General features: G+C 61.6%; 2 protein-coding genes across 3 annotated transcripts; one reads left to right on the forward strand and one right to left on the reverse strand.

The window, feature by feature from the left end:
• Positions 1–488: 488 nt before the first annotated feature.
• Positions 489–11,378, forward strand: Creb3l3 (cAMP responsive element binding protein 3 like 3). Of its 2 annotated transcripts, none has more exons than XM_052747108.1 (10): positions 489–756; positions 1,442–1,573; positions 1,925–2,219; positions 3,449–3,555; positions 4,130–4,267; positions 4,872–4,978; positions 8,993–9,061; positions 9,542–9,626; positions 9,925–10,021; positions 10,509–11,378. In XM_052747108.1, the coding sequence occupies exons 1-10, from the start codon at positions 736–738 to the stop codon at positions 10,889–10,891; spliced, it is 1,434 nt and encodes a 477-aa protein (XP_052603068.1). In that variant the 5' UTR covers positions 489–735; the 3' UTR covers positions 10,892–11,378. The 2 variants fall into 2 exon arrangements, with proteins under 2 accessions (XP_052603068.1, XP_052603067.1); XM_052747107.1 differs by having other exon boundaries at positions 491–756; positions 1,922–2,219.
• A 1,760-nt stretch (positions 11,379–13,138) lies between these two features.
• Thop1 (thimet oligopeptidase 1) lies at positions 13,139–26,371 on the reverse strand. Its single transcript, XM_052747097.1, has 13 exons — positions 26,240–26,371; positions 23,662–23,874; positions 20,970–21,118; positions 19,429–19,536; positions 17,870–17,972; positions 17,250–17,410; positions 16,265–16,400; positions 15,682–16,048; positions 15,258–15,459; positions 14,397–14,583; positions 14,177–14,305; positions 13,752–13,888; positions 13,139–13,539 (listed from the first exon to the last, which is right to left on the reverse strand). The coding sequence occupies exons 1-13, from the start codon at positions 26,253–26,255 to the stop codon at positions 13,384–13,386; spliced, it is 2,064 nt and encodes a 687-aa protein (XP_052603057.1). The 5' UTR covers positions 26,256–26,371; the 3' UTR covers positions 13,139–13,383.
• Between the last annotated feature and the right edge of the window lie 1,512 nt (positions 26,372–27,883).

A 27,883-nucleotide genomic window follows, 5' to 3' on the forward strand; every position in this document is an offset into this window, starting at 1 on the left:
AAAGCCCTGGGTTCTTTGTGTCCCAGTCCCGCATAAGCCAGGTGTGGTGATCCACATCTACACCTGTCATCCCAGGAGGCGGAGGCAGGAGGATCAGGAGTTCAAGGTCATCCTTAGATGCCTAGTGACTGGGAGCCCAGGCTGGGCAAGGAGTCGCTCACAGCGGCAGGCCAGGCAGCCTAACGGACAGGTGCAAAGGCCCTGGGGTAGGGAAAGTGCACCTTGTATAAATATTTGTTGCCTAAATACATGCAGGTCAGGTGATTCCACAGGCACTGATTCCCCGTGGGGGACGCTCGGCAGCTGAGGGGTCACCCTGCATGAGGGGGGGGACGGAATTCCGCGCACAAGCAGAGGCTGCTGTTTTATTCTGTCTGGAGCAGGCACGACCCACCCAAGAACCCTGGGGTTGCTGGGGACCCAACATCCGGGGAGGCCAGACAGAAGCAGTGGCTGTAAGTAGGGGAGAGGTCACGCAGACCCGACACCCCAGACTTTGCTCTTTGCTCCCGGGAAAAGCACAAAACAGAGCGATAACGGTCGTCCCGCCCTCCCCCCGCCGCCGCTCGCCATTGGCCCCAGGTCCTGTCTGTCTCCCCCCCGGCGCCCAGTCGCAGCGGGGGCTGGGCTGGGAGCTGCGGCCCGGTATTTCAGCATCCTTTGGGGGTGGAGACGTGGCAAAGGGCGCAGCAGGCGGCGACAGGGACCCGGGAAGGGGCTGCCACAGGCCGGGACATGGATGGGGACATAGGAAAGGTGAGGGGCTATGGGGGGGGGATGAGCCGGGGGGGGGGCGTCCAGGCTAACAGGGCCGCACCACACCTGCGGGAGGACGGCTGGAGAGGGGTGCACTGGAACCCCACAGCCTCCCGGGGACTCCAGGACGGGCTTGATCCAGGCGCCAATCTCTAGAAGTTTTTACATACATCTATATTAACTTTTTTTTCCAGACGGGGTTTCTCTGTGTAGTCCTGGCTGTCCTGGAACTCGCTCTGTAGACCAGGCTGGCCTCGAACTCACAGAGATCCACCTGCCTCTGCCTCCCGAGTGCTGGGATTAAAGGTGTGCGCCACCACCGCCGCCCGGCTATATTAACATTTTTTAATTACAGTGAAATGTGTGCCGCAGCACACTAGCCATATGGATGCCCAGATTTCGTTTGTTTGCTTGTTTTTTGTTTTGAGTCTTGCTCGTGGTAGCCCAAGCTGGTTTGGAACCTGCCATCCTCCTGCCTCAGCCTCCTGAGAACTCACATCATAGCCTCATACACACGCCTCCGTGGTGTTTTAGACTCCTGGCTACCCCGGCCCAACTCTGTCAACACTTTGGGCAGATTTACAGACCAGGAGACCCAGCCCGGGGGCCGAGGGGCCCAGAAGGAGTTGGGGTGCTGTGTGTGAAGGGCGCCGTGTGACCTGCCCCCTCCGTCTCCCCACTTCAGATGGAGTCCCCTGCCTGCGCCATGGGTCCCTTGGACAGCCTGGAACTCCTGGATCTCTTGTTTGACCGGCAGGACGGCGTCCTGAGGAATGTGGAGCTGGCGGAGAGCTGGAGCCACGCCGGGGAGGAGCAGGTGAGGTCCCGTGTGGGCGCTGCCAGCCACAGTGCTGGGGTGGGGGCGCAGGACAGGCCTGTGGCTCTGCTGGCCTCGCCACAGCTGCTCAACCAGCCTGTGTGGCTAGATGTTCCTTCTCACGGGGGTCGGGGGTGGAGGCTCAGAGAGGGCATGACGCACACCCCGAGTCACACAGCCAGCTTCGAACTTAATTCAGATTCAAACTCAGGACTCAGAGGTGCTCACCCGCGTCTGTCTTTCCCTGTTTGTCGGTCCCTAAGGCAGAGAGAGGGTCAGGGAGCTGCCCGGACCCACACAGCAGCCCGACTGAGCATGTGTGTCTCGCTCTCCCCACTTCCCCGCTAGAAGGTTCTGCGGAATTCTGACTCCGATGACTTCCTAAGTTCCATCCTGGGACCTGGAGACTCTGACCCCAGCTCCCCGCCGCTATGGTCCCCGGCTGACAGTGACAGCGGCATCTCTGAGGACCTGCCCTCGGATCCGCAGGACACCCCACCTCGCAGCAGCGGAGCAGCGAACCCCCCCGCCAGGTGTCATCCCAGCCAGCCAGGCAAGGGGCCCTGCCCCTCCTACCTGCCCAGCGCCCCATGCCCCGCGCCTCCAAGGACGCAAGTACTGGAGTCCTCGGTGGCCATCGACCTGGGTGAGCGTGGGACAAGCGAACACCTTGGGGTGGGGGGGGGGGGCACGGTGGGGCCCATTTCACAGATTGGGGTGGCGCCAGCCTCAGTCCTGGACACAAACTCCCCCAGGCGGCTCAGACACCGGGCAGCCAGGGCGCGAGGCCGGAGGGCGGCCTGGACCTCACTTTGTCCAAGTGCGGCTAACCCAGTAGGTGCTCAATAAAAGCACGGGAGATCCCGGAGCCCCTGGCGCAGGCGCGGGTTCTGCCCTGAAGGACAGCTTATCAGAGGCCACCCAGAGATCAATAATGATTTACTTCAGGGACATCGATCCGCACCCCTAGCCAGGAAGAGCCCCACGGGAGATACGGGACACAGGGCTGCCACCGCTAGGCTCCACCCAGACCACGCCCCCAGCCCCTCACTGGGGATTCTGGGCGGGGCTCCACCCAGACCACGCCCCCAGGCCCTCACTGGGGATTCTGGGCGGGGCTCCACCCTGACCACGCCCCTAGCACCTCCCCAGTGAGGGATTCTAGGCGGGGCTCCACCCTGACCACGCCCCCAGCCCCTCACTGGGGATTCTGGGCGGGGCTCCACCCTGACCACGCCCCCAGCCCCTCACTGGGGATTCTGGGCGGGGCTCCACCCTGACCACGCCCCCAAGCTCTGTCTCTGAAGATTTGCAAGCTGCTTATTTCTCCTCGTTACTGATAAAGTCAAAGTTCGGAGAGGTGAAGCTCCTTTCCTAAGGTCACGCAGCTCTGCTCAGTCTGATCAGAGTTTACTGCCACAGTTTCCGTGCTGTTAAAACAGCATGCCTACTGTGTGCAGGCTATCCAGAGGTACAGGCTAGATAGGACACCGGCCGTGCCCCCGTCCTGTGCCCCTGTGTGGCGGCCACTCCTGGCTGTGCTGGCTCTAAGTCCCCTACAACATGCTGCGCCTCTATAACCCCATGGCACAGACCCACTTTCTAAGATGAGTGTGCTGCATCACATAACACAGGGGAAACTGAGGCACAGGATCATGTACCCTCCCATTCAGGCTTTGGTCCCAGCACTCGGGAGGCGGAGGCAGGCAGATCTGTGTTCGAGGCCAGCCTGGGCTACAGAGCGAGTTCCAGGACAGCCAGGGTGACAGACAGACCCCGTCTTAACAGGGAAAGAGGCCTCCATTTTTGAGGCCGACATTAGGGACTTGCTGGGCGCTGAGACTGACGTCCTCTCTGTCCCGTCCCCCCCGGCAGACATGTGGAGCACAGACACACTGTACCCGGAGGAGCAGGCTGGTTCCCCCTCCAGATTCAACCTCACGGTGAAGGAACTGCTGCTGTCCGGCAGCGGCGGGGACTTGGTAGGCATCCCCGCCCCACCCCACTGCTTCAGGTCCTGGATGTCCGGACAGACACACCCCCCGCCCCCATGTCCGCCCTGCACAGTCTGGGACACCGATGCCCAGAGAGGACCTGGGCACACCTCGGCCCCAGACAGTCCTGCAGTGTCCTGTCCGCTCTTCTGGGCTGGCCAACTCTTCAGTAAAGGGAGAGGGGGATGGGGGGCCGTGGGGGAGGGCAGCAGGACCAGCCCTGGGTGCCTGCTGCAGGGAGGCAGCGTTAGGATAGAGGCTGTTGGAAGAAAGCATTCATTTAAGTGTGATGCTGCAGGACCACTGCACCTGCCAATCAATCGATCCGTCCCGCCCCCCAGCCCTGGGCCCCGCCCCCAGCCCTGGGCCCCGCCCCCAGCCCTCTTTTTATTTCTGGGGACAGGGTCTTGCTAAGTTTCCCCAGCAGGTCTTGAACTTGAATCCCCCCTGCCTGGTCGTCCTGGGTGTTCAGATGACAGGCCCTGCTCCCTCCCCACGCCCTGCTCACTTCCTTAGATTCAGAGTCTGTGCATCTCTAATGGACGCCCCCTCGTTTCCACAGCAACAGCATTCCTTGGCTGCCTCCCAGCTGCTGGGTCCCGGGAGTGGGCACTGCCAGGAGCTGGTGCTGACAGAGGACGAGAAGAAGCTGCTGGCTAAAGAAGGGGTGACCCTCCCCACCCAGCTGCCTCTCACCAAGGTGTGTGGGGCTGGATCTGCGGCATGTGACTAGCTCAGCTCTTATTCCCCTGCCTCCACCGCCAGAGTGGGGCAGGTGCGCACTCCCAAGCCTGGGGCGTGTGGCCCTGTGGATGGAACCACTGTGCAGCCCTGGCTGTCCTGGAGCTCGCTCTGGGCTGGCCTCGAACTCACAGAGATCCGCCTGCCTCCGCCTTGCAAATATTTACTGTTTTTCCCCGGCCTGCCATTCACACTGATGCTGTTCCCGGGCATCGCCACCAGGTGGGGCTGTGGCCCGAGCCGAGGCCACGATGGCGACGGCACATTTTCTCAGACTGGGGTCTTCACTCGGGTGCAGCCCGAAAGCGTGGAGCCCTGGAGTATTCTAGGGATGGAGCAGGACTGTAGGGGAGGGTGCGGCTCGGTGGGCAGATCGCTCCGTTCCCAGTACCGCAGAAACCAGGCAGGGCACCCAGGAGCGGGAGGCGGGAGTTCCAGGCCATCCTCGGCTACATGTGAGTTAGGGGCTAGCCTGGGCAAACACAGAGATCACGGGTTGGGTGTGGGGTTGGGGACAGCAGAGGTTGACACAGCGCGTCGTGTCCCCCGTCCCCGCTCCGCAGTATGAGGAAAGAGTCCTGAAAAAAGTCCGCAGGAAGATCCGGAATAAACAGTCGGCTCAGGAGAGCAGGAAGAAGAAGAAGGAGTACATCGACGGTCTGGAGAACCGGTGAGCGGGCTGGCCGCACACTCCGAAGGGAAACTGAGGCAGAGATGGTCAAGTTTTACAGCTCAACCACACTGGGGTGGACACGATCCGATGTCTCTCCCCACTAATGCGGAGTCCAATGAGCACCGACGGGTGCGTGGATTTGTGTGTGTGGACACCGCACACCGCACACCCACCCACCGCACACCCGCACACCCGCACACCCAATCACCGCACACCCGCACACCACACACCCGCACACCACACACCGCACACCTGCACACCCGCACACCCACCCACCGCACACCTGCACACCCGCACACCCGCACACCCACCCACCGCACACCTGCACACCCGTACACCCGCACACCTGCACACCCACCCACCGCACACCCGCACACCCGCACACCGCACACCCACCCACCGCACACCCGCACACCGCACACCCACCCACCGCACACCCGCACACCGCACACCGCACACCCGCACACCCGCACACCCACCCACCGCACACCCGCACACCCGCACACCCACACACCCGCACACCCACCCACCGCACACCCGCACACCCGCACACCCACCCACCGCACACCCGCACACCCGCACACCGCACACCCGCACACCCGCACACCCACCCACCGCACACCCGCACACCCGCACACCCACACACCCCGCACACCCGCACACCCCGCACACCGCACACCCGCACACCTGCACACCCACCCACCGCACCCACCGCACACCCGCACACCCGCACACCCACCCACCGCACACCCGCCACACCTGCACAAAACGCACACCCACCCACCGCACACCCGTACACCCACCCACCGCACACCTGCACACCGCACACCCACCCACCGCACACCCGCACACCCGCACACCCGTACACCTGCACACCGCACACCCACCCACCGCACACCCACCCACCGCACACCCGTACACCTGCACACCGCACACCCACCCACCGCACACCCGACACACCCGCACACCCGTACACCTGCACACCGCACACCCACCCACCGCACACCCACCCACCGCACACCCGCACACCGCACACCCACCCACCCACCGCACACCCGCACACCCGCACACCCGTACACCGCACCCACCCACCGCACAGCCGCACACCCACCCACCGCACACCCACCCACCGCACACCCGTACACCTGCACACCGCACACCCACCCACCGCACACCCGCACACCCGCACACCGCACCCACCGCACACAGCACCCACCGCACCCACCGCACACCCGCATACCCACCCACCGCACACCCACCCACCGCACACCCGCACACCCCGCACACCTGCACACCCCGCCCACCGCACCCACCGCACACCGCACCCACCGCACCCACACCGCACCCACCGCACACCCCACCCACCGCACCCACCGCACACCCACACACCGCACACCCGTACACCCGCACACCCGCACACCCACCCCACCGCACACCCGCACACCCACCCACCGCACACCCGCCAGCACACCCGCACACCCACCCACCCCCACACCCGCACACCCACCCACCCCACACCCGCACACCAGCACACCCACCCACCTCACACCCGCACACCCGCACACCCACCCACCCCCACACCCGCACACCAGCACACCCACCCACCTCACACCCGCACACCCGCACACCCACCCACCCCACACCCGCACACCAGCACATCCGCACAACCCACCCACCGCATACCTGCACACCTGCACACCCGCACACCCGCACACCCGTGCAGAGCGGCTCTCTGCCTCTGGAGGGGGGTTTGTGTGAGTCAAACCCGGGTCGGTCAGGCTTGGAGACAGTGGCAGGCAGCTCTGAGTCCCACGGGGACCTGGCGCTGGGGAAGGATAGGGCTGCATGTGGCCTGCTCGGCTCTGCAGGGTCAGGGCGACACCCCGGCAGATCTCTCCCCTCAGTCCCCCTCCTCATCACCCCTCCTCATCACCCCTCCTCATCCCCCCACTCCTCAGCCCCCTCCTCATCCCCCTCCTCAGCCCCCTCCTCACCCCCTCCTCACCCCCCTCCTCAGCCCCCCTCCTCACCCCCCTCCTCATCCCCCTTCTCACCCCCCCTCCTCACCCCCCTCCTCATCCCCCTCCTCACCCCCCTCCTCAGCCCCCCTCCTCACCCCCCTCCTCAGCCCCCTCCTCAGCCCCCTCCTCAGCCCCCTCCTCATCCCCCTCCTCATCCCCTCCTCATCCCCCCTCCTCACCCCCTCCTCATCCCCCTCCTCACCCCCTCCTCATCCCCCCCTCCTCAGCCCCCTCCTCAGCCCCCTCCTCAGCCCCCTCCTCACCCCCCCTCCTCAGCCCCCTCCTCACCCCCCCCTCCTCAGCCCCCTCCTCAGCCCCCTCCTCAGCCCCCTCCTCAGCCCCCTCCTCACCCCCCTCCTCAGCCCCCTCCTCATCCCCCTCCTCATCCCCCCCCTCACCCCCCTCCTCACCCCCCTCCTCATCCCCCTCCTCAGCCCCCTCCTCAGCCCCCTCCTCAGCCCCCCCTCACCCCCCTCCTCAGCCCCCTCCTCAGCCCCCTCCTCAGACCCCTCCTCACCCCCCTCCTCACCCCCCTCCTCAGCCCCCTCCTCACCCCCCTCCTCAGCCCCCTCCTCAGCCCCCTCCTCAGCCCCCTCCTCATCCCCCTCCTCACCCCCCTCCTCATCCCCCTCCTCACCCCCCTCCTCATCCCCCCCTCCTCAGCCCCCTCCTCAGCCCCCTCCTCAGCCCCCTCCTCAGCCCCCTCCTCACCCCCCTCCTCATCCCCCTCCTCATCCCCCTCCTCATCCCCCTCCTCATCCCCCTCCTCATCCCCCTCCTCACCCCCCCTCCTCAGCCCCCTCCTCAGCCCCCTCCTCACCCTCCTCCTCAGCCCCCTCCTCATCCCCCCTCCTCATCCCCCCACTCCTCACCCCCCTCCTCATCCCCCCCCTCACCCCCCTCCTCATCACCCCTCCTCACCCCCCTCCTCAGCCCCCTCCTCAGCCCCCCCTCCTCACCCCTCTCCTCACCCCCCTCCTCACCCCCCTCCTCATCCCCCTCCTCAGCCCCCCCTCCTCATCCCCCCTTCTCATCCCCCCACTCCTCATCCCCCTCCTCAGCCCCCCCTCCTCATCCCCCTCCTCACCCCCCTCCTCACCCCCCTCCTCACCCCCTCCTCAGGCTGCAGGAACACAGGCTGTTGGCCCTGAGGACCCGAGGTCACCCCTTCCGTTCACGGAAGCCGGTGTGGGGCTCATGCTATGCCAGCACTCCAGACACTGAGGCAGGGGATTCTTGGGGCTCACGGCTACAACGTTTACTGCTCTCTCATGAGGACCCATGGTTGACTGACGCATCGGGCGGCTCACGGCCGCTGTCACCCCAGGTCCACGGAACCTCCATTGATGTGCACACAGAGAGATAAAAAATAATAAATACCTGGCACAGGGCTGGAGGGTCGATCCCAGCACTGGAAAGGCAGAGGCAGGAGGATCTCTGTGATCTCCGGCCAGACCGGGCTGTATAAAGAGAGACACTGTCTCAGCAACAATAATAATATGAAATATTTTAAAACAGAAAGTGGAGAGAGCCTGGTGATGATGCGCGCTCTCGCTCTCTCTCTCTCTCTCTCTCTCTCTCTTTCTTTTTTTTTTTTGGTTTTTCGAGACAGGGTTTCTCTGTGTAGCTTTGCACCTTTCCTGGAACTCACTCTGTAGCCCAGGCTGGCCTCGAACTCACAGAGATCCGCCTGGCTCTGCCTCCCGAGTGCTGGGATTAAAGGCGTGTGCCGCCACCGCCCAACTGATGGTCTCTTAAAAAAGAGTGGCGAGAGATCGAAGGAGACATTCAGGGTCCCCTTCCAGTGTCCACAGGCATGCACACCCCGGACACACAAGTGACACACACATCCTGGCCTGTTACAGAGGCATTGTGGCCTCGGCTGCCATTTGCCCTGTGTTCTCAGTCGCTGGGTCCCCGTGTGTAAAGCAGGAAGTGTCCGTGGGGGTGGCGGGTGACAGGCACGTTCTCAGGGTCCTTGTCTTCCCAGGATGTCAGCATGTACTGCCCAGAACCAGGAGCTGCAGAGGAAGGTCTTGCATTTAGAAAAGCAAAATTTGTGAGTGTGTGTTGAGATGCCCGGGGGGGGGGGGGGGGGTGCGGTTCTCCCTAGGGTTTGCCCAGGGAGGGTCTTGAAGGACAAAACTCTGGCACAGTGGCTGTTAAGAGAACAAGAAATGAGACCTTTGTCTACCAAGGAGGGGAATTTTATTTGGGACTTTGATGGGTGTGTAAGAGTTGGCTAGAGAGGAATTGGCATATACAAAGTCCTCTGGGATGAGCAAGAACCAGCTACAGACATATCCGTGGAAACAATGTTCTTGGTACAGAGGGCAAAGCCTGGGCAAAGGCCCTGGGGCAGGACAGAGTCTGCTGTGTGGCAGGATTGGGGGACTGAGGGCCAGAGAGGCAGGAGGGAGGCAGGGAGGGCGTCTTAGAAGGGGTGAAGTTAGTACTCCAAAGAGGCTGGGGGATTCCAGAGAGGGCCAGGAAGCAAGGAGGCCCCGAGGGCTCACCTCGGATGTCCTCTCCCGGCAAGGTCTCTCCTGGAGCAGCTGAAGCACCTGCAGGCCCTTGTGGTCCAGTCAACCAGCAAATCCGCCCACACCGGCACCTGCATTGCTGTGAGTCCCCCCCGCAGGCACTCCCGGGGTCCCCAGGACTGGGGTGGGGTTGCTCGGCCTTAGTCCGATGGGTAGCGGGGGAAGCGAGTGTCTTAGGAGCGGGGCCGTGGAGCCTGCCACGGTGGGACAACCATGGAGTTCCGGGTCAGCCTGGGCTACAGAGTCAGGCGCTGTCTCAGTACACCACAGGCCCATCTAGAGGAAATAAAACGAAAAGCCCACCCACCCCCGCTAGTGGGACCTGCTCCCCTGCCTGTGAGTTCAGGAGGATGGGGTGACCCCGCCCCGTGTCTGGCAGGTCCTTCTGCTGTCCTTTGTGCTGATCGTCCTCCCCTCCATCAGCCCTTTCGACTCCAACAAGGCCGACAGCCCTGGAGACTTCGTGCCAGTACGAGGTGGGTGGTCCCAGCCTTGCGCCCCGGGTGAGGGCGGGGCTCAGCAGGCCGCGCTGGCCTGGCCTCCATCCCCAGCACCGCGGAAATCGGGTGCGGTGGTGCAGGCTCGTCCCCCCGGAGGTGGAGGCAGGGGGATCAGTCCAGGGTTATTCTAGGCTACCCAGGACAGCCTGGGCTACGAGACCCCTGACAAAAATATCAACAAATAAGCACACACACACCCCAAAACCAAAAGCCCATGTCAGGGGGCTGGGGGGCACATAGGTCGCTTGCTACCAAGCTGACGACCTGAGCTCAATGCCCAAGTCCACAAAATGGAAGAATGGAAGCATTCGAAACAGCCCTCAGACCCACGCGGGGGGTGCTGTGGCACCCCACAACCACAGTGCACACAATGCAACACAGTCCCCACTGCGTCCTGCCCACCTGGGGCAGGGGAGGCCCCCAAAGCCTCCGTGGTCTCCTCTGACTCCACGATTCTGTCCAGTGTTTTCCAGAACCCTCCACAACCACGCTGCATCCCGCGTGGCTCCCGACGTCGCCCCAGGCTCCGAGGTCCCAGGACCCTGGCCAGACGCTGGCACAACCCACAAAGGCTCTCCTTCCGGCGGCCTCGGCGCAGACTGGGGCAATTTTATGGAAATACCAATGCTGAGCAACTCCACAGGAGAGCTAGACAACTCCACCCTGGTGCTGGTCAATGCCACGGAGGACCTGGGCCGGGCCACCCTGCTGGACTGGGTGGCTTTGGAATCGCTGCTTAGCCCGGGCCGGGTGGGGCTGGAGATGCCAGGGGTGGAGATGTGGCTGTCCTGGCTACCAAGGTGGCTGAGGGTCCGTCTGGTGCAGGGTGCTCTGGAGGTGCTGTGACAGCCGCAGACCCAGATTCACAGACAACCCTAGGGACTGACGGCGCCTCCTCCAGAAGCTGACCCTGCATATCCAGTGGAGGGGTGCAGGCAGGCCTGAGTACAGAGGCCCTGGTGTAGGACAAGAACTAGACGCCCTTACCTACACAGACCCCGACAGACAGACACACTTCCACCTGAGCCCTGACCCCCACCCCATGGAGCCTTCCCTATCCCGTGACCACTGGGAAGATGCAGGGCCTCGGGGACCGGGTTCTCCAACACCGGGGTATGGACTTTGGAGTGGGCCCAGCCCACAAATGCCCATCTCCTTTTTTTCTTTGAGAGACAGGGTCTGGATGACAGAGGCAGGCCTCGAACTCACAGAGATCCTTCTGCCTCTGCCTCCTGAGTGCTGAGGTTAAAGGTGTGCGCCACCACCGCCCAGCTAAGCACCCCCCTTTTCTAAGACTGTTGTTTGTGACTGTCAATAAAGTATTTTGACAATACTGGGGCTGTGACTCAGTGGGTACACACCTGTCATCCCAGCACTTGGGGGGCACCAGCAGGTGGATTTCTGTGAGTTTGAGGCCAGCCTGCTCTACAGTGAGACCATGTTTCCAAAAACAAAAGAGTTCAAGGTCATCTTTGAGTCCTCGGGGAGTTTGAGACCAGCCTGAGCTACACTAGACCCTGTCCACACACACACACACACACACACACACACACACACACACACACACACACACACACACACACACACACACACACACGGTATCTTGAGTGTAAGTGGCAAGGTGTTAACTCAGAGGGTGGGGCTCTGGCAGGCCGCCTGGGATGGGCCTTGACTGGCCTCCCAGACCTAGGTGAGTTCAGCACCTTGGAGAGTGGCAGGGAGGCCGGAGGACTCTGCATCTGTCAGGGCCGGGCACCCACCTCCCCAGGGTCTTGGTCCACTCTGCTGCTTTAAGAGGCCTCTCTCTCTCCGCCTGGCTGGAACTCGGAAGTCCGTCCCTCCCCCGCCCCCCAGTGCTGGGATGAAAGGTCCGGCTGCCGCATTCCATATGCTCTTCCCTTTTTGGGTACATCCATTAAGTGCCAGATGAGTCTGCTCAAGGCCCCTGCCCACCGTCACCTCATCCCCTTGGACATGTGCCCCAGGGTCTTGATCTGACCCCGTCTGAGAGTGGCAGCCATCCTTCCTTTTTAAAGCATTCGTGTGCCTGTGCCCTGTGTGAGCAGGAGCCCTCGGAGGTGAGGGAGCCCTCGGAGGTGAGGGGCCACGGGACTCCCTGGACCAGTAGTGACAGGCGGTCCTGATGCCTGAGTCCAAGTCTGCCAAGACAAAGTGCTCTAACCACTGAGCCCCTGTCCAGTACCCCTTCCTTCCTGTGCGCCTGTGTGTAGATACGTGACTACAGCCCCCAAGCAGGCCGGAAGAGGGTGTTGACACACACACCCCACCCCAGAACTGGAGTTGTAGGCGGCCATGAGCCATCATGTGGGTGCTGGAAATCTAACCAGGGTTTCGGGCCAGAGCAGCGAGTGCTCTAACCACTCAGCCACCCCTCCAGCCCTGACCTGTCTTCTGAGACTGACTGGGGCTCATCGATTCGCCTAGGCTGGCTGACCAGGGAGCCCCAGGCATCCCCCACCCCGTGCAGACATAACAAGGGCACTCTGTGAGCAAAGTATTACTGACTGAGCCACTGGGTCAGAACCCACAGGAGCCACACTGGAACTGCCCATGCCCCTGCCTCGGTGGCGGCCTCCTAGACGCCTCCATGACAGGCATGTATCACTGTGCCTGAAGAGGGTGTCTTTGGACAGTGGATTACATAGTTTGGGATCTTGTGTGAAATGCGGATTGGAGTTGATCGCATTGGCTTCCTTTTGCCGTGGATACTAGCTTTCCTGGTTGTGCGTCTGTACTGTCTGCTGTTCCGGCAAGTCGGAGGAGGCCAGCCTGGGCTACACAAGGGCCTGTCTTTTTCTTTAAATGCAGATTTAATGGTGGTTAGGGGTTGCAATACTGCACACAGCCAGCAGGTGGCAGACCCTCACCAAGTCTTCCTGCAGCCGCCCCCGGAAAGGTCCAGAAGCTGGTTGTTGAGAACAGACACAATGACCCTGAGCGACACACTGGGCAGGTGACCCTGGCACCCTCCCTTAGCACCCTCCAACAGCTGGACTGTCATAGGACCCGAGAATGTCACAGCCCAGGGCACTGGGGACGTGTGGGGCGGAGCAGTAGACAGGGAGGGGCGGGCAGGGGCCTCTATCAAGTTTAATGGCTGCATCACAGAAAACAGTGTCCATCACCAGGTGCTGGGGAGGGGCTAGTGCAAGACGGAGGCCACCAGGGCGGCCTGAGGCCAGGCCCTGAGGACGGGGACCTTGAGCCGGGGCATGGCGAGGATGGAACACTGCCCCAGCTCATCCACAGGCCCGAGGGCTGCTGAGGCCGCCCCGCCTGGGCTAGGCTAAGGCACAGGGCGGCGGGCTGGTTTGCGGTCAGCAGGCGGGCGGCTCGCTGCCCTCCACCTGCAGGCCCTTGCTCAGGAGGAAGGCGTCCTGCTTGGGGTCACGGCCTAGGAACCGCTTCAGCATGGCGCTGGCATCCTCAGAGCCCCCTGGCCTCAGGATGCTGGTCCGGTAATCCATGCCAACCTGGGGGCAACAGGGATCAGGGTCAAAGGGGGTGGGGCTGGCAGCGGGGGTTACATACACCGAGGGGAGGCCCTGTAGACCTGGGGTCAGCGTCTTCGCGCATGCGCAGAGGCAGGCCCCAGTTGCCTAGCTGGGAGCCTCGTGCAGCGCGGTGCTATCCTTGGCTCCCGACATTGCTGGCGGAAGGCCCAGGGCAGCGCACTGGGACTCACCTTGGGGCTCAGCACACCCTCTTGTTTGAAGCGCGTGTGGAACATGTCCATGGAGTAGACCTCGCTCCACAGGTAGCCATAGTACTGCGCGTCGTAGCCGCCGGCGAGGTGGCCAAAGGTGGCTGGCATGTTGGTCCCTGGGCAGACACAATGGGGTGCAGGTTGCAGTGGCCCCCAGGGAAGGGCGGACTGGGCGGGGCCAGTGTGGGGCACGTGGCGACTGTCCTGGGTTCTGAGGGTGTGCATGATGTCCCCGTGTGCCCCCTGGGCGAGGCCCATGACAGGCAGCCTAGGGAGGGTGAGCATGGGTAAAGGACGCGGGCAGAGTGAGGCGGGTGTGGTGGCTTGTGTCTCCCGCAGCCCCTGGGGCGCCCCCACGCTGCCTGCGGCTCTCTGGGGGTTGGGGAAGGCCTCTGAGCAGCTACCTGGCGTGGCCGGCACCCCGAGGATCTCTTGACAGAGCCGGGCATACTCCTCAGCCGGGTCGGCATCTGTCTGTGTGTGCAGGGCCTGGTCCACCTTGGCCAGGACGATCTGCCGAAGGTTGAAGAGACCTTGGGGGGAGGTCAGAGGTCAGCCAGCAGGAAGTGCCACTAAGCTTCCCATCCGGCTGAGTGCCTATGGCCAAGGGTGGCATGGCCTCACCTGCGTTGGCCTGGCGTGATTTGATGAGCTTCTCCAGCAGGTCCTGAGGGGCTGGGCTGCCCGTTCGGTAGTGCTGGGACATGCGCGTCAGTGGCTCCTTCTCCCACACCCAGTTCTCCAGCATCTGGGACGGCGCCTCCACGAAGTCACGCTCCACATGGGTCCCACTGAACATGGCGAACTCCGCCTACCCAGGGCACAAGCGGGTACAAGCCTTAGGGCATGCTGGTGCCCAGGCCACACATCTGGCCTAGGCCCCTCTGCCGTCCCAGCAGCTGTCAGCGCACCGGGCTCCTGCACACCGGACGCCACCAGCCGCAGAGGCTGGGCCCCCCACATCTCCGGGTCCCCAGGCCTCACAGTGAGGTTCACGAGGCCTTGGCTCTGCTCCAGCCTCCGATCTATGCACACTGCACACAACAGCCCAGTGCTGGGAGAGGCTGGGCTGAACTGTACCCCCAAAGCCATGTTGGGAGGTGTGGGCGAGATGGCTGACTGGAGGGCGTGGGGACCACCGCAGGCCACCATCACACCAGACACGGAGCAGGAGGGAAGGGACAGGTCAGGGACGTGGCTCAGTGGCTAAGGGAGCTTGCTGTCAAGCCCAGGTTCGAACCCCAAGACTCAAATGGTAGGCGAGGATCAACCGTCCTCTGGTCTGCGCATGTAAGTCACGGCACACAAGTGCACACACCCCTCACGCGAAAACAAGCAAATGCAATGAAGACCCTTTCCGCGGAGCAGAGGGCCCAGGCCCGCCTGGGCCAGGACGTGGTGAATGCGCCAAGCCAACGCCGCCGGCGCTTGTCCATGGCATTGGCCCAGCCACGCGCTGCACCCCAGGGGCCCCAGGCCGCTCACCTGTGAGCAGAGCTGGTGCATGACATGGCCGAACTCATGGAAGTAGGTCTCCACTTCGTCATGCTGCAGCAGGGACGGCGCGTCGGGCGTGGGCTTGGTGAAGTTGGCCACCATGGCCGCGATGGCCAGCTGTCGGCTTCCATCCTGTCGCAGGCAGCCCGGCTGCAGGCCGAAGCAGGCCGCGTGGCCGTACTTCCCTTCCCTGAGGAGTGAGCCGGGGTCAGAGCGGAGCCGAGGGACACCCAGGCACCCAGAGCCGGCGCCCGTCAGTGGCTACGGGACCCGGAGGAGCCACACTTGCCCACAGCAGGAGCCGCGCTGCCCGGGCCTCCTGCTCTCTATCCCCTTGCAGACAGGGTGAGCGAGGGTGACCCCGGCGTCCCGGCAGGTCCCCCCCGGCGTCCCGGCAGGTCCCCGTGCCCACCTGGGGTACAGGTCGAGGTAGAACTTGCCGACCTCCTCTCCAGAGGCGGCGTCACGCACTGAGTACAGACGCACGTCCTCGTGCCAGGCGGCGGCCCCGTCCTCCAGCATGAACGTCAGCCCCAGCAGCTCCTGGTAGATGGCCAGCAGCCCACGCGTGACCACCTGCATCGGGAAGTACTCCTTCAGCAGGTTCTGGTCCACACGGTAGCGCGTCTCCTCCACCTGGTTCATGTAGTAGCGCATGTCCCACGCGTGGATGCGCCCGTCGAAAGGCAGCCCCCGCTTGGCGCACTCCGCCTCCTTCAGCTCCAGGATCACCGCGCGCTCCTGCTCACCCAGCGGCTTCAGCTTCTGTGCCAGTTCATCTGCAGAGGTGCCACCGTCACCCCCGCTGCCCAGGAGGGGTGTGTCACCGCCCACGTGACACGAGGTCCCCACCACCATCCACTGCGCCCCAGAAGGGCAAGCCCGCGTGGGGGGCTGGACGCAGGATGTGGGCTCTACCCCAGGCCTGACATATGGTGAGTGAAAACAGTGATCCTCCGGGCTGAGGGCGGGACGGGGAAGGGCGGGGCGGCTACCTAAGAAGGTGGCTACTGTTTGGCTGGTCTTGGCCATGTTCATCTCCAGGACGTAGTCAGCATGTGTACGGAACCCCAGAAGGCTGGACTTCTGCGCCCGCAAGGACACCAGCTCCTTCAGGATGGCACAGTTCTCCTGCAGGGATACAGGCAGCCGGGGGACTCCATCTCTGCACCGTCCAGACAAGACCCCGGGTGCAGAGAGAGGCGAGGGCTGGCTGTCCTGGGACTGGTCTTAGGCTCCACAAACCTGATCACAGAGAAAGCGGACCTGCCACCAAGATGGCTTAACAGACCACGGGACAGTCGCCCACTCCATTTGGTCACCATGAAGGCATGGCAGGGCTGCTCAGAACAATGAAGGCAGCACCGTGTCTGGGGAGGGGGCGGAGCACAGGACGGACTGCCAGGGCACAGCCCAGGGCAGCGCTGCCCCAGCATCACCCGGCCCTGGCCACCCAGCCCGCAGCACTACAGCACCTCAACCCACCCAGGAGGCAGGGGGCCTGCTGGAGGTAGTACCAGCTACATATTGGAGCCCTTGGGAGGTCAGGGGAGATTTCGGGGTGGAGTTCTGAGGACTCCAATCTGTTAGGTGATGGTAACAATCCCTCCCCAGCCCATGGCCCGGATTCTGAGGCCCATGCTTTATGGTCAGGGCATTATAGAAGTCAGGTGCCCACTTCAAACTGCAGCTTCTGGGGGTGGGGAACCCCGGCTCCGGTCACGCCAACGGAAGTGGTGACAGGCACCTCCGTTCCCTGCCCTGTCCCACTGCAGCTCGGGTCCCTGACCTGCGAGTCCCTGGCCGGCAGGGCACCTCTGGGAGAGCCGCCCGGCCTCAGCTCAGGAGCTAACTGCAGACTGCCTGCCTGCACAAGGCCGCCAGGTGTCCTCATGACAGTGAGCACCTGAGCACAGGCCCACAGTGGGCAGCTGTGGAGGGGGCCGGGGGACAGTGGCAGGGACAGCTGGAGCCGCCCACCTCCCTGCAGCGGCAGTTGAAGGCCTGCTCCACCAGACGCCGCGTCTCAGGCACGTGGCACTTCTTCAGCAGCGGGAAGTAATGCGGGTACTTGAGGGTGACCTTCAGCTTGCCATCCTCCGTCTTCTCCAGCGAGTTCAGGAAGTCCTCGGGGAGCCCGCCTGTGGATGCAGCAGGTGCTGCTCAAGACGGAGCCCTGGAGCCAGGCCAGTAACCCTAACCCCTGAACCCGTGGGGAACCTCCCAGAGAGGCAGGGCCATCACAGCCACGGGGTGGAAGCCCAGACACCACACGTAGGTGCTAGTCCTCCAATGTCCGAGGCCTGGGCCGAGTCACCACCCCTTATCCGGGGCTACAACCCACGCTGTGTGGCGGGGTGCTGTGTGTGGGGTTCTGGACAACTGCTAACAGCACCCGGCTAGGACGGTCCCAGCTGCGCCACCTCAGGGCTCCTGCTCTGGATAGGATCTGGGCCAGCAGAACCCAGTTCTTGCCTCCCAGGGAAGGATGCTGCCATTGTCCTTGGCCAGCTGTGAGGACACCCTCCCCCACGGCGTGCTCACCCAGCTCTCCCCCCCATGGTGTGCTCACCCAGCTCCCCCCCACACAGCACACTCACCCAGCTCCTCTCGTGTGAAGGGCAGGAAGGTGGTGTCCTCGTTCAAGTTCTTGTTGAAATCAATACACAGCAGGCTGAGCTTCTTCTTGATGCCCTTGATCTTCTGCAGAGACAGCAGGGTGAGGACACTGGCCTTCCCTGTCCCTCCAGGCCGCCCTTCCCAAAACCACCCAGCAAAGGACAGGAGGAGCTGGGGGCTGACATGCCCTCCGCCACTCCCCGGGGCACCTCTGGACTCATGTGCTCTCCCCCAGGCCTCCCACTGGGAAGGATCCTCAGCCTGCAGCCTGAGCTCTGGTGACAGAGGGTCACACCTCTGTCTGCTAAGGCCAGGTCCAGGGTTTAACTAGGAATCCACTCAGGGACGTGCTGTCAAATGGACAGGGGTGACAACCATGGCTGGGGGCTGTCACAGGCCAGCAGCAGAGGCCCTCTGCCTGTCGGCACAGGAGCAGCATGGCTCCAGGAACCCCAGCACAGCCTCCAGGGGTTCCCAGGGCCTACGTGGGATCTGGAAGCAACCAGGAGACTCCAGGCACTTCCTGCTTCTCAAAGCCACCTGGCCAGTGAGTGCTCGGTGGAACAGGGACCAGGCATGGGTGCGAGGCAGGGAACACCAGGAATCCCTGCTCCAACAGGGCCACCTCTCCACCCTTGCCCCACCCTACAAGAACTGGGCCTTCAGTGACCACGGTGACTCTGCGGAGGGACCCAGCTGAGCCGGACCCCGCTTCCCTTAGCCTGCCGGGTGTCCGCCTCAGCAGGAGGGCATCTTTATTAAGTAAAGGTCCCGGGCTCTGATGCAGTGGCCTCTGGGGTATGGGTGACCCCGCGGGGATGGGCACACTCCCAGAACGGAGGCTGGTTCGTACAGTGTAAGCGCCACCTGTCACGCCCCTGCAGAGCCAGCTGAGGTCTCTGCCATGCCCGGTGCATGACACCCCATCTCTGCACACACCAGGGTCTTCAAGCCAGCCCTGGAAGGCATGCATGGGTGCTGTGGGATGGTCTGTATGTCAAGTGTGTTGCTGATTGGTCAATAAATAAATCACTGATTGGTCCGTGGCCAGGCAGGAAGTGTAGGCGGGACAAGGAGGAGAATAAAGCTGGGAAGTGGAAGGCTGAGTCAGAGAGACAGCCAGCCGCCACGATGACAAACAGCATGTGAAGATGCCAGTAAGCCATGAGCCATGTGGCAAGGTATAGATTAATGGAAATGGATTAATTTAAGCTATAAGAACAGTTAGCAAGAAGCCTGCCACGGCCATACAGTTTGTAACCAATATAAGTCTCTGTGTTTACTTGGTTGGGTCTGAGTGGCTGTGGGACTGGCAGGTGAGAGAGATTTGTCCTGACTGTGGGCCAGGCAGGAAAACTCTAGCTACACATGGGGACCCGTATTTCAGGCCCAGCAGAGCTGACTCAGCCAAGCACCGGGGCCGAAGTGGGGCGGCTGCATCACGCTCTGGGTAGTGGCTCTGCTTCCCTAGGCTCAGGCCCCAGGCAGAGGACAGTGTCATCAGGCCTTGACCGGAGCGTTCAGGACAGGGCACACCCACCTCTTGCGTGTCCTGGGGTAGGTGGAGCCCGTTCCTCCGGCCCAGCTTGATCAGCCGCTCCAGGTAGCGAGCTGCCTCGGGCCGCAGGGAATCCTTCGGGATTTTCTCCTGGAAGACGCCATCAAGAGCTCAAATCAAACACTGGGCAATTGCTCAGGGAAGTGTGTCCCTTCTCTGCTCTCACGGCAGGGGCAGGGGCACCCATACGGCGGCTTGTAACACACACACACACACACACACACGCACGCACGCACGCACACACACGCACACCCCGTGACTCCAGCTCCAGGAGACACAGTGCTCCCTGCCGGCCTCCACAGCAGCAGCACACGTGAACACAGCCACCCAGACAGAAAAACACACACATAATGAGAACACAAATAAACCCACACACTGACATGAGACAGGGCTCTGAGGGTAAAGGATTGCAGCCAAGCCCGAGTTCAAGCCGTGTGGGAGGAGAGATGTGCTTCCAGAGGCTTCCCATCCCCAGGAAAGAGGGAAATGTTAAAACCTGGTTACACAGCCAGGCACAGGGCCAACCAGAGACCCGACTCTCGGAGACGGAGGACCCTGGTCCCCAGTCAGCACGGGCCACAGAGAAACATCCCCATCCATTAACACAACGGACTCCCCAACCTCGACCACAGGCTGCCTCAGGTGTGGCCATGGTGCTCCCGTGTGCACAAAGGCACCAACCTGTGCTGTGAACGGTGGCGGGAACCCTAGCCAGCACTTCCTTTTTCTTCTTTGGGTGGTGGGGTGGGACCCAGGAGGACAGGCAGTCTGCCCCCAGCCAGGCCCCAGACCCCACTGGGGGACTCTAGGCAGGGCTCTTCCATTGAGGACTCCAACCCTCTATTTATTCAACAGGGGCTCATGCAGCCCAGGCTGGCTTTGAACTCAGTTTGGAATGAAGGACAAGCCTTAAACTCCTGGTCTCTTGTGTCTACGCACTGAGTGCTTGGATGCCATGCACCATGACACCGTATTCTATCCCAAGTGGCCCTGGCTGGCCTCGAACTCCTGCTGCCTCAGGCTGCAACGACAGGCCTGGGTCACACACACGCGGCCCTGCGTCACTCTCATAGCCGTGTGATAATTACAGGTACTTTAGATTTATTTTTTTATTTGTTTTTTGGAGACAGGGTTTCTCTGTGTAGCTCTGCACCTTTCCTGAAACTCACTCTGTAGCCCAGGCTGGCCTCAAACTCACAGAGATCCGCCTGGCTCTGCCTCCCGAGTGCTGGGATTAAAGGCGTGCGCCGCCACCGCCTGAATTACAGGTACTTTAACAACAACCCTGACCACAGTGAAGGCCGCAGCAGGCTGTGACTTCACAGTTCACACAGTGCCTGGCCTTGACAGGGTAGCGGATCTGGTCACATCCCACAAGGCGGCTCGCGTGGCTGCCGTGAGCCATGTGCCGGTGCAGAGCCGGCCGCCCTGTGCCCGCGGCCCCCGGCCCCCCTGTGCCCGCGGCCCCCAGCCCCCCTGTGCCCGCGGCCCCCGGCCCCCCTGTGCCCGCGGCCCCCCCACACCTGCAGCCACACGACTCTCTGGTAGACGTCCTGCCTCATGCTCATCTCCACATCGAACTCTGAGAGCTTCTTGTCGGCCTCTGTGCTGGCTGTGCGGATCTCCTTGGACGGGGACACGTGCTGGGGGAAGTCCAGGATGTTCCTCTGTACTGAGGGTGACATATGGGGACAAGGTAAGAGGAGCAGGCCCGCCAGCAGCTTCCGCGGAGATGCCTCTGCATGCGCGAGGCTCAGGCACTGGGACAGAGGGGGGGCGCTGTCACCCTCAGCCTTGGGGACGGCACAGCGGAGACTCGGGACAATAAAGCAGACACCAGGACACACTCAGGCACGCTAACGGGACAACGGTTCCACGGCTGACCCGCTCACGGGAGTGGTGCTTACACCTGCCATCGGCGCCCTGGAGGCTGAGGCAGGGGCATGCCTGAATTTGGGACCATACAAGCGTGAACGTTACGACACTTGCCCTGTGACCCAGTCCCCTCCCCACACATGAAGCGGCGAGGAACAAAGCCCAGGTCACTATCAAATCTCGTGCACGTGGGACACTGAGACCCACAACAGCCAAAGGTAGGGGCTCCCAGTTCCCACGCACACGCTGGAGTATCACACGGCCCCGAACAGGAGTGAGCCTCTGACACTCACACCACAGCACCAGTCAGAGACCCAGACACAAAGGTCACAGGGCACGGGACTCCACGACAGGAAACATCCACAGACAGAAGGCGGATGTGCAGGTGTGCAGGATGGGAATGGGATGGCGTGATGGCTGAGGGGCGGAGGCTCACTCTGGGTGCTGATGGCCCCGTATGTTTAGTCACACTTGGGTGACGCTGGCCAGTGGAGGAAGGGCCCAGAAGACCGGAGGCCTGAGAGGGGAGCACAAAGGATATGACCTCCATGCAGAGTTCACGGGCGTGAAGTGAGGAGCTGCGAGGGGGCAGCCCAGAACCACTTGTTTCTGTTCTGTTTGGAACAAGCTCTTGCTGTAGCCCAGGTGAGTCCTGAACTTGTGGTAATCCTCCTGCCTCAGGCTGTCAAGTGCTGAGGTGTGAGCCACCACACTGGGCGGGAGGAAGAGGTGCGGGGGAGGCTGGCAGGGATAGCAAAGGATTTGTGATACAGTAACGCCACACCAAGGGAAGGGGTCACCAGGGGTCACCACTGGGCAAGATTCCCACCTGAGACCAGAGGAAGTGGACACTGCTTGACGCATGAGGGGAAACTGAGGCCGGGGACTGAAGCCAGGACAGGTGAGGGAGCGGAAGTCAGCTGCATCCGAGGGGTGTGTAAGGCCGCCGCTGTGGGGCAGCCACAGGATGCTGGTCCCAGGCCCATCTGGACCACACCCGGGGATGCAGGCGGAGAGCCCCTGCTGGACCTGAGGCAGAGCGGCCTCCGTGGCCTGAACATGCCTCTCCTGCCCATTTCCAGAGAGGGGCTTGGGACACAGTGGCCCCGGACTGGGCAGCTTGGACCTCGGGTCTAGTGGGTCTGAGGAGGAAGCTGCCATCATGCTGGATGGCAACAGGCACATGTAGCATCGTGTTAGAGACAGAGCGGAGGCGGGGGGACACGAGGATACGAAACGGGGTGCTGTGAGCAGCCCAAGTTGGCACCGATGGCCAGACATGAAAACCTGCATGCAGATGATCACCCCAGCAGCAGGAATGCTGCTCCAGCCACAGGAAGGAGACGCCCGGTTGAGTGTGTGGAGGTGTGCCCTATGCGATGCCAAGGCAGCAGGACAACCAGGACTTAGACCTGTCTGGCAGGCACAGGGGGGACTCAGAATAAAGGCGAGTGAGCTGGCACAGTGGGCAATGGTGTGTGTCAGCATGCCCAACAGCCCCAGTGTGATCCACTCGGTGGAAGAAGAACGGACAAATGTAAGCTGTGTCCGTCCCCCTCCCCCATACACACGAACACTGAGACACACCTGTCACCCCAGCATGCAGGAGGCTGAGGCAGGAGGACTGCAAATTTGAGGCCAGCCTGGGCTACACAGTAAGATCTTGTCTCAGAAAACAAAGGAACCAGGGGGTGACTCCGTGGTTAGCACATTGGCTGCTCCTGCAGAGGACCCGGGTTTGGTTCCCAGGTCCCCCGCATGGCAGCTCACAACCATCTGTGACTCCAGCTCCAGGGGACCCGACACCCCCTTCTGGCCTCAGTGGGCACTGCACACACGGGTGCATAGACACACACACAGGCAACATACTCATACACAAAAATTAAAATACGTTGGTTGCTTGTATGTATTTTTGTTTCTTCTTCTGTTTACTAGACAGGGTCTTGCTATGTAGATGAGGCTAGCCTCAAACTCAGAGATCCACCTGAGTCTGACTCCCAACTGCTGGAATTAAGGAGTATGTGCCACAAACACTGGCCTAAAAATAAACACATCCTTAAAAGAAAGAAAACAAACTTAGACAAAGTCTGTTTGGCAGCTCAGGTAGGAGCTGACACCCAGTGCCTCAGAAGCCACAAGGGACTTGGTTTCAGAGCTGACACCTGAGCTGTGTCCTTAAGCCCACGCTGCTGCAGGGAGGCGGGGGAGGGCAGCAGGCTGCTTCCACCGGCCCAGTGGGACAGGCCTGTCCACTGTCACACCCGCCTTCAGTGGCAGGCCCCCCTGCCGGCTCCCACCCATCACTGGCCTCTCCAGACGCGAGGGACCGACTGGGCTCACCCGTGTAAGTCACCTCCACATCCGCCAGCGCCTTCAGTGTGGTCTCATAGGACACATCCTCGAAGTCCTGGGCGCCCACGCGGTCGTACACACACTTGGTCTGCTCGATGAGCTGCTTGGTCAGGGCCTGGATCTGCTGTGCACTCAGGTCCCAGCGTAGATGATTCACCGTGGAGCATGGCGACGCTGCGTCCACGACGTCCCCAGCACAGGCTGCAGGAAAGAGAAGGGTGGGATCATAAGCAGGAGGCCCAGGGGCTTGTGGGAAGCACTGAGTCTGTACCGGGAAGAGCCTGTCCACCATCTTCCTCAAGGGATCTGCTCAAGTAGCGATGTCATGAGCAGGGAGTATGTGCAGGCCAGGGACAGAGCCCTGACCACGCCCCAGCCCCTCACTGGGGGGTTCTAGGTGGGGACAATACTGCTGAGGGATCCTACTGCTTTGGCAAACGCCATCCTAGAAATTAAAGCACAGGTTCTGGCCAGCTGCACCCTTTCAAGGTCTTGAGAGGCCAGCCCTGAGGGATTTCCAGAAGTCTGTCTTTCGACTGGTCCCCTGTCCTCCACACCATGTTGGCACCACACAGCCATCCAGCAGCATGTCATTCAGGATTAGGTGTGGTCCTCCACACCCCCGGCGTTGCCGAGGTGTAATTAAGGCCATTGCTGCCCACATCGGGCCTCACGGACAAAGGCAGGTGTGGAAGCAGAGTTAGCAGGCGGAAAGGGCCCTGAAGACGGGGTGGGAAGGGACAGGAAAGGGCACTGCCCACCAGGAGGGTGTTTCACAAAGATGGACTGGGTGGGGTACGGGTGCCTGTTCTCAAAGCACTCGGGAGGCTGAAGCAGGAGGATTCCACATTTGAGGCCCAAACAGAGAATACAGGGCAACCATTTTTCTCATAAATAAAAACAAAAACAGGGATGGGGGCTGTGGCTCAGTGGGTAAGCACGCACCCGTGTGCACAATGCCTTCATCCCAGCACTCGGGAAGCTGAGGCAAGCCAGAGTTCAAGGTCATCCATGACTACATATCAATGAGGCCAGCCTGGGGTACATGGACCCTGTCTCAAAATCGAAACCATGGCTGGGTATAGTGGTGCACACCTTTAGTCCCAGCACTTGGAAGGCAAAGGCAGGTGGATCTCTGTGAATTCAAGGCCAGCCTGGGGTACAGAGCAAGTTCCAGGACAGCCAGGGCTACATAGAAAAACCATCTCAAAATCAAAAAGTAGGTTGGGCAGCGATCGAGTAAAATACTGTGTCAACCCATCCTCCACACACCCACATGTGTGCGCACACCCACACAGAAATGAAGGGCTTTAGAAGTGAGGGCAGGGCCTGCTGTGAGAACAGGGAGAGTCCTAAAATTCTGGAGAAGCCATGATTTCAACATCTTTCTGTAAACATTTGGATTACTGTCTCCACTTTAGGTCATCTTCGAGCTCCTGAGGCAAGAGTAATACTAATTATTCCTATCCCCATGACCACAACTGGGGGACAATCCGCAGGTGTGAGAAAATGCAAGGAGGTGGCACACACCGGGCCACTTTCTAAGACACCGGACCCAAGTCACAGCGCTTTTTTTCTTCCCACTGGTGCTAGGTGGGGAACCCAGGACCTGCACACACGCTGGCCACATCCCCAGCCCTCTTCACTGTTTAAGACAGGACCTTGCCAAGTTGCCAAGGCTGGATCCGTTCTTTTCTGGATTAAGCAAATCCAGGAATTGTCCAGGTGGCTAAGCCAGGTGAAGGTGCTTGCTGCCAACCCTGAGGACCCGAGTTTGATCCCCGCCCGGAGGTGGAAAGGGAACGGACTCACAAGCTGTCTTCTGACCTACACACACACACACACACACACACACACACACACACACACACACACACACTCAATAATGCTAAGAAAATAAAACTTAAACTTTTTGCGCTGTCCACACCTGACACTGGGATCCCTGCCCTCATCCTCCCCAGGGCCTGGGAGAGAAAGGTGGGTCTCCCAACGGGCCTGCACCCTTGTTCCCCCGCATCAAGAAGCTTGGGCCGCAGAGGGGCTCAGGGGGGAAGGGCGCTTGCTGCTCTTCGGAGGACCCGAGCTTGGTTCCCAGCACCCCTAAAAGGCCGCTCCCAACCACCTGTAACGAAATCCAGGTACAGAGGCTCCGCCACACTTGTGGCCTTCGGGGGTGCTGCACCTATGTGCACGTACCCACACGCAGACACACGCGCACACACACACACACGATAAATCCTTAAATAAGAAAAAAGGACCGAATTGGAGGTGCTCCCCTGACCTCACGGGAGGGTACACGGTCCCGGCACCCCGGCTCCCACGCCACCGTCCCCACGCAGCCCTCCGGAATACCCCGCGCCTTCACTCCACGTGTGGGTTTTGCTCACCGCCCGGCTGGCAGTCCACCTCACTCTGGTGAGCACGAGGAAAGTTTTTATCTTTTGAAATCCCGTCTGCCAGGCGGGTGAAGTCATGGGAAAGTTGGTCCATTCATTTTGCAGCCGCGGGGGCCGGGGGGGAGGGGGAGGTGCGCGCGCCCGGGGCCTGGGCGAGGGGCGGCCAGTACCTGCGGGGGGCTTCATGGCGGCGGGCTGCGCGCGCGCGGACGGCCCCGCTCCGGTCCTCCGCCTGGGCCGCCGGGTCTCGTCGGGAGCTCGCCGGCCTCGGCCCGCTGCGCCGCCGCCGCTCGCAGACTCAGGCGCCCGACGCCCGCGCGCTCTGGGCACGCTAGGAAGGCGCATGCGCGCCCAGGCAGGCGGGCCTCGGGAGGGCGCATGCGCGCGCGCGGCCCCACCAGTCCGGCGCCGGGCGGCTGTTCCGGCGTCTCCTGGAGGCCGTCCGGGCCGGCGGTGCGTTCTGCGCATGCGCTGCAGACCATCGAGCCCGTGATTGGCGGTCCGTAGGCGGGTGGGCGGGACCGTGGAGCCGCCGGGATGCTGTTTCTATGGAAACCTAACACCCTTTCTCCGGTGTCCGCGCAGACCGTGTGCGTTTGCCCTTGGCCTGCTCGTTCCTTTCACTTCTTTTCGGTCTCCAGCTCGTGTAGCCCAGACTGGCCTCGTCCTGGCCATGTAGCCAAGGATGACCTTGAACCCCAGATCCTCTGGCCTCCACCTTCTGAGTTCTGGGATGACAGGAGCGTGCCACCATGCCTGGCTTCTTCTCTGTCTTTCTTTTTTTCTCCCGTGCTGAGTGTGATAGCACACACCTGCAATTCCAGCGCTAGCTAAGTAGAAGCGGGCCAACCTGCAACCTGCAGGGGGTAGCCTGGGCTACATACCCTTGGGGGGGGTGGGGATCAAAGCTTAAATGAATCGTCCCTGGTGATACGTCAGTGTCTTTTCGTGGTGCTGTGGTAACAGAGGGAACTGGGGCGCTGGAGCCCACTGGACTCGCAGCTCCAGGGGTCCTGACGTCCTCACCTCCGCAGGCACTGCGTGCACGTGGCGCGCATGCACACAAACAAACAGTAGGTTAGGGAGGCAGAGGCAGGCAGATCTCTGAGTTCGAGGACAGCCTGGTCTATGGGGCAAGTTCCAGGACAGCCAGGGCTATACAGAAAAACCCTGTCTCGAATAAGCAAGAAAAAGAAAAGTAGTTTAAAGCAGAAAATTCATTTTAATTCACAACTCACACCACAGGCCCTGGGGAAATTAAGTTATTAGGAGCTTGAAGCAGTAGGTCACAGCACGTCCACGGCCTGGAAATGGCAGCGCCTGCATGCTAGTCATCCGCTCGCTTTCTCGATTTTACACAGGGTCCCTGCCCAAGGCGTGGGCTGTCCAGTCTTTCTCAGTGATGTCATCAAGAAAATCCCCCCCAGGAAGGCACAGGGGCCACCTCCGCAGGGACTCAGATCCAACCAGATTGACGGGTTACACTGATCATCATGGGTACCTACAAAAGGAAGAAAGAAAACAATGCCATCCTGCAGCTGTGTAGGTAGATCTGCAGGCCCCGGCACCCACAAAGGGCAACAGGAGGGCAAGACAGGCGGTCCTGGAGCAAGGCTGAGGTTACACCAGCAGAATCTGCAGGCTCTGGCTCTAAGTGAGGGTGTAGCAGGAATCTTAAAAGTTCTTATTAATAAAATCAAACCTGAGGCCAGTTATTGGGGTGAATGCTGGAAGATCAGAGAACCAGAACAAGCCACAGCTACCTCACCTCACATCGCCAGTTTCTCAGCTGATCCTGTTTCCTCAGACTGGAA

The sequence above is a fragment of the Peromyscus californicus genome, unplaced genomic scaffold, assembly GCF_007827085.1.
Source record: "Peromyscus californicus insignis strain IS unplaced genomic scaffold, ASM782708v3 Scaffold_1__1_contigs__length_55948999, whole genome shotgun sequence".
Classification (NCBI taxonomy): Eukaryota; Metazoa; Chordata; class Mammalia; order Rodentia; family Cricetidae; genus Peromyscus; species Peromyscus californicus.

Bases quoted from the DNA above. Each gene is read 5' to 3' on its own strand.
- Thop1 (XM_052747097.1), bottom strand. The intron at 21,119-23,661 runs GTGAGCCCAGTC...TGTCACCCTCAG, and splicing joins TGTGGAGGTGACTTACACGG to TACAGAGGAACATCCTGGAC. The intron at 13,889-14,176 runs GTAGCTGCTCAG...GTGTCTGCCCAG, and splicing joins CGGGGTGCCGGCCACGCCAG to GGACCAACATGCCAGCCACC.
- Creb3l3 (XM_052747107.1), top strand. From the start codon at position 736: ATGGATGGGGACATAGGAAAG. The intron at 2,220-3,448 runs GTGAGCGTGGGA...CCCCCCCGGCAG, and splicing joins CTCGGTGGCCATCGACCTGG to ACATGTGGAGCACAGACACA. The intron at 4,979-8,992 runs GTGAGCGGGCTG...TTGTCTTCCCAG, and splicing joins ATCGACGGTCTGGAGAACCG to GATGTCAGCATGTACTGCCC.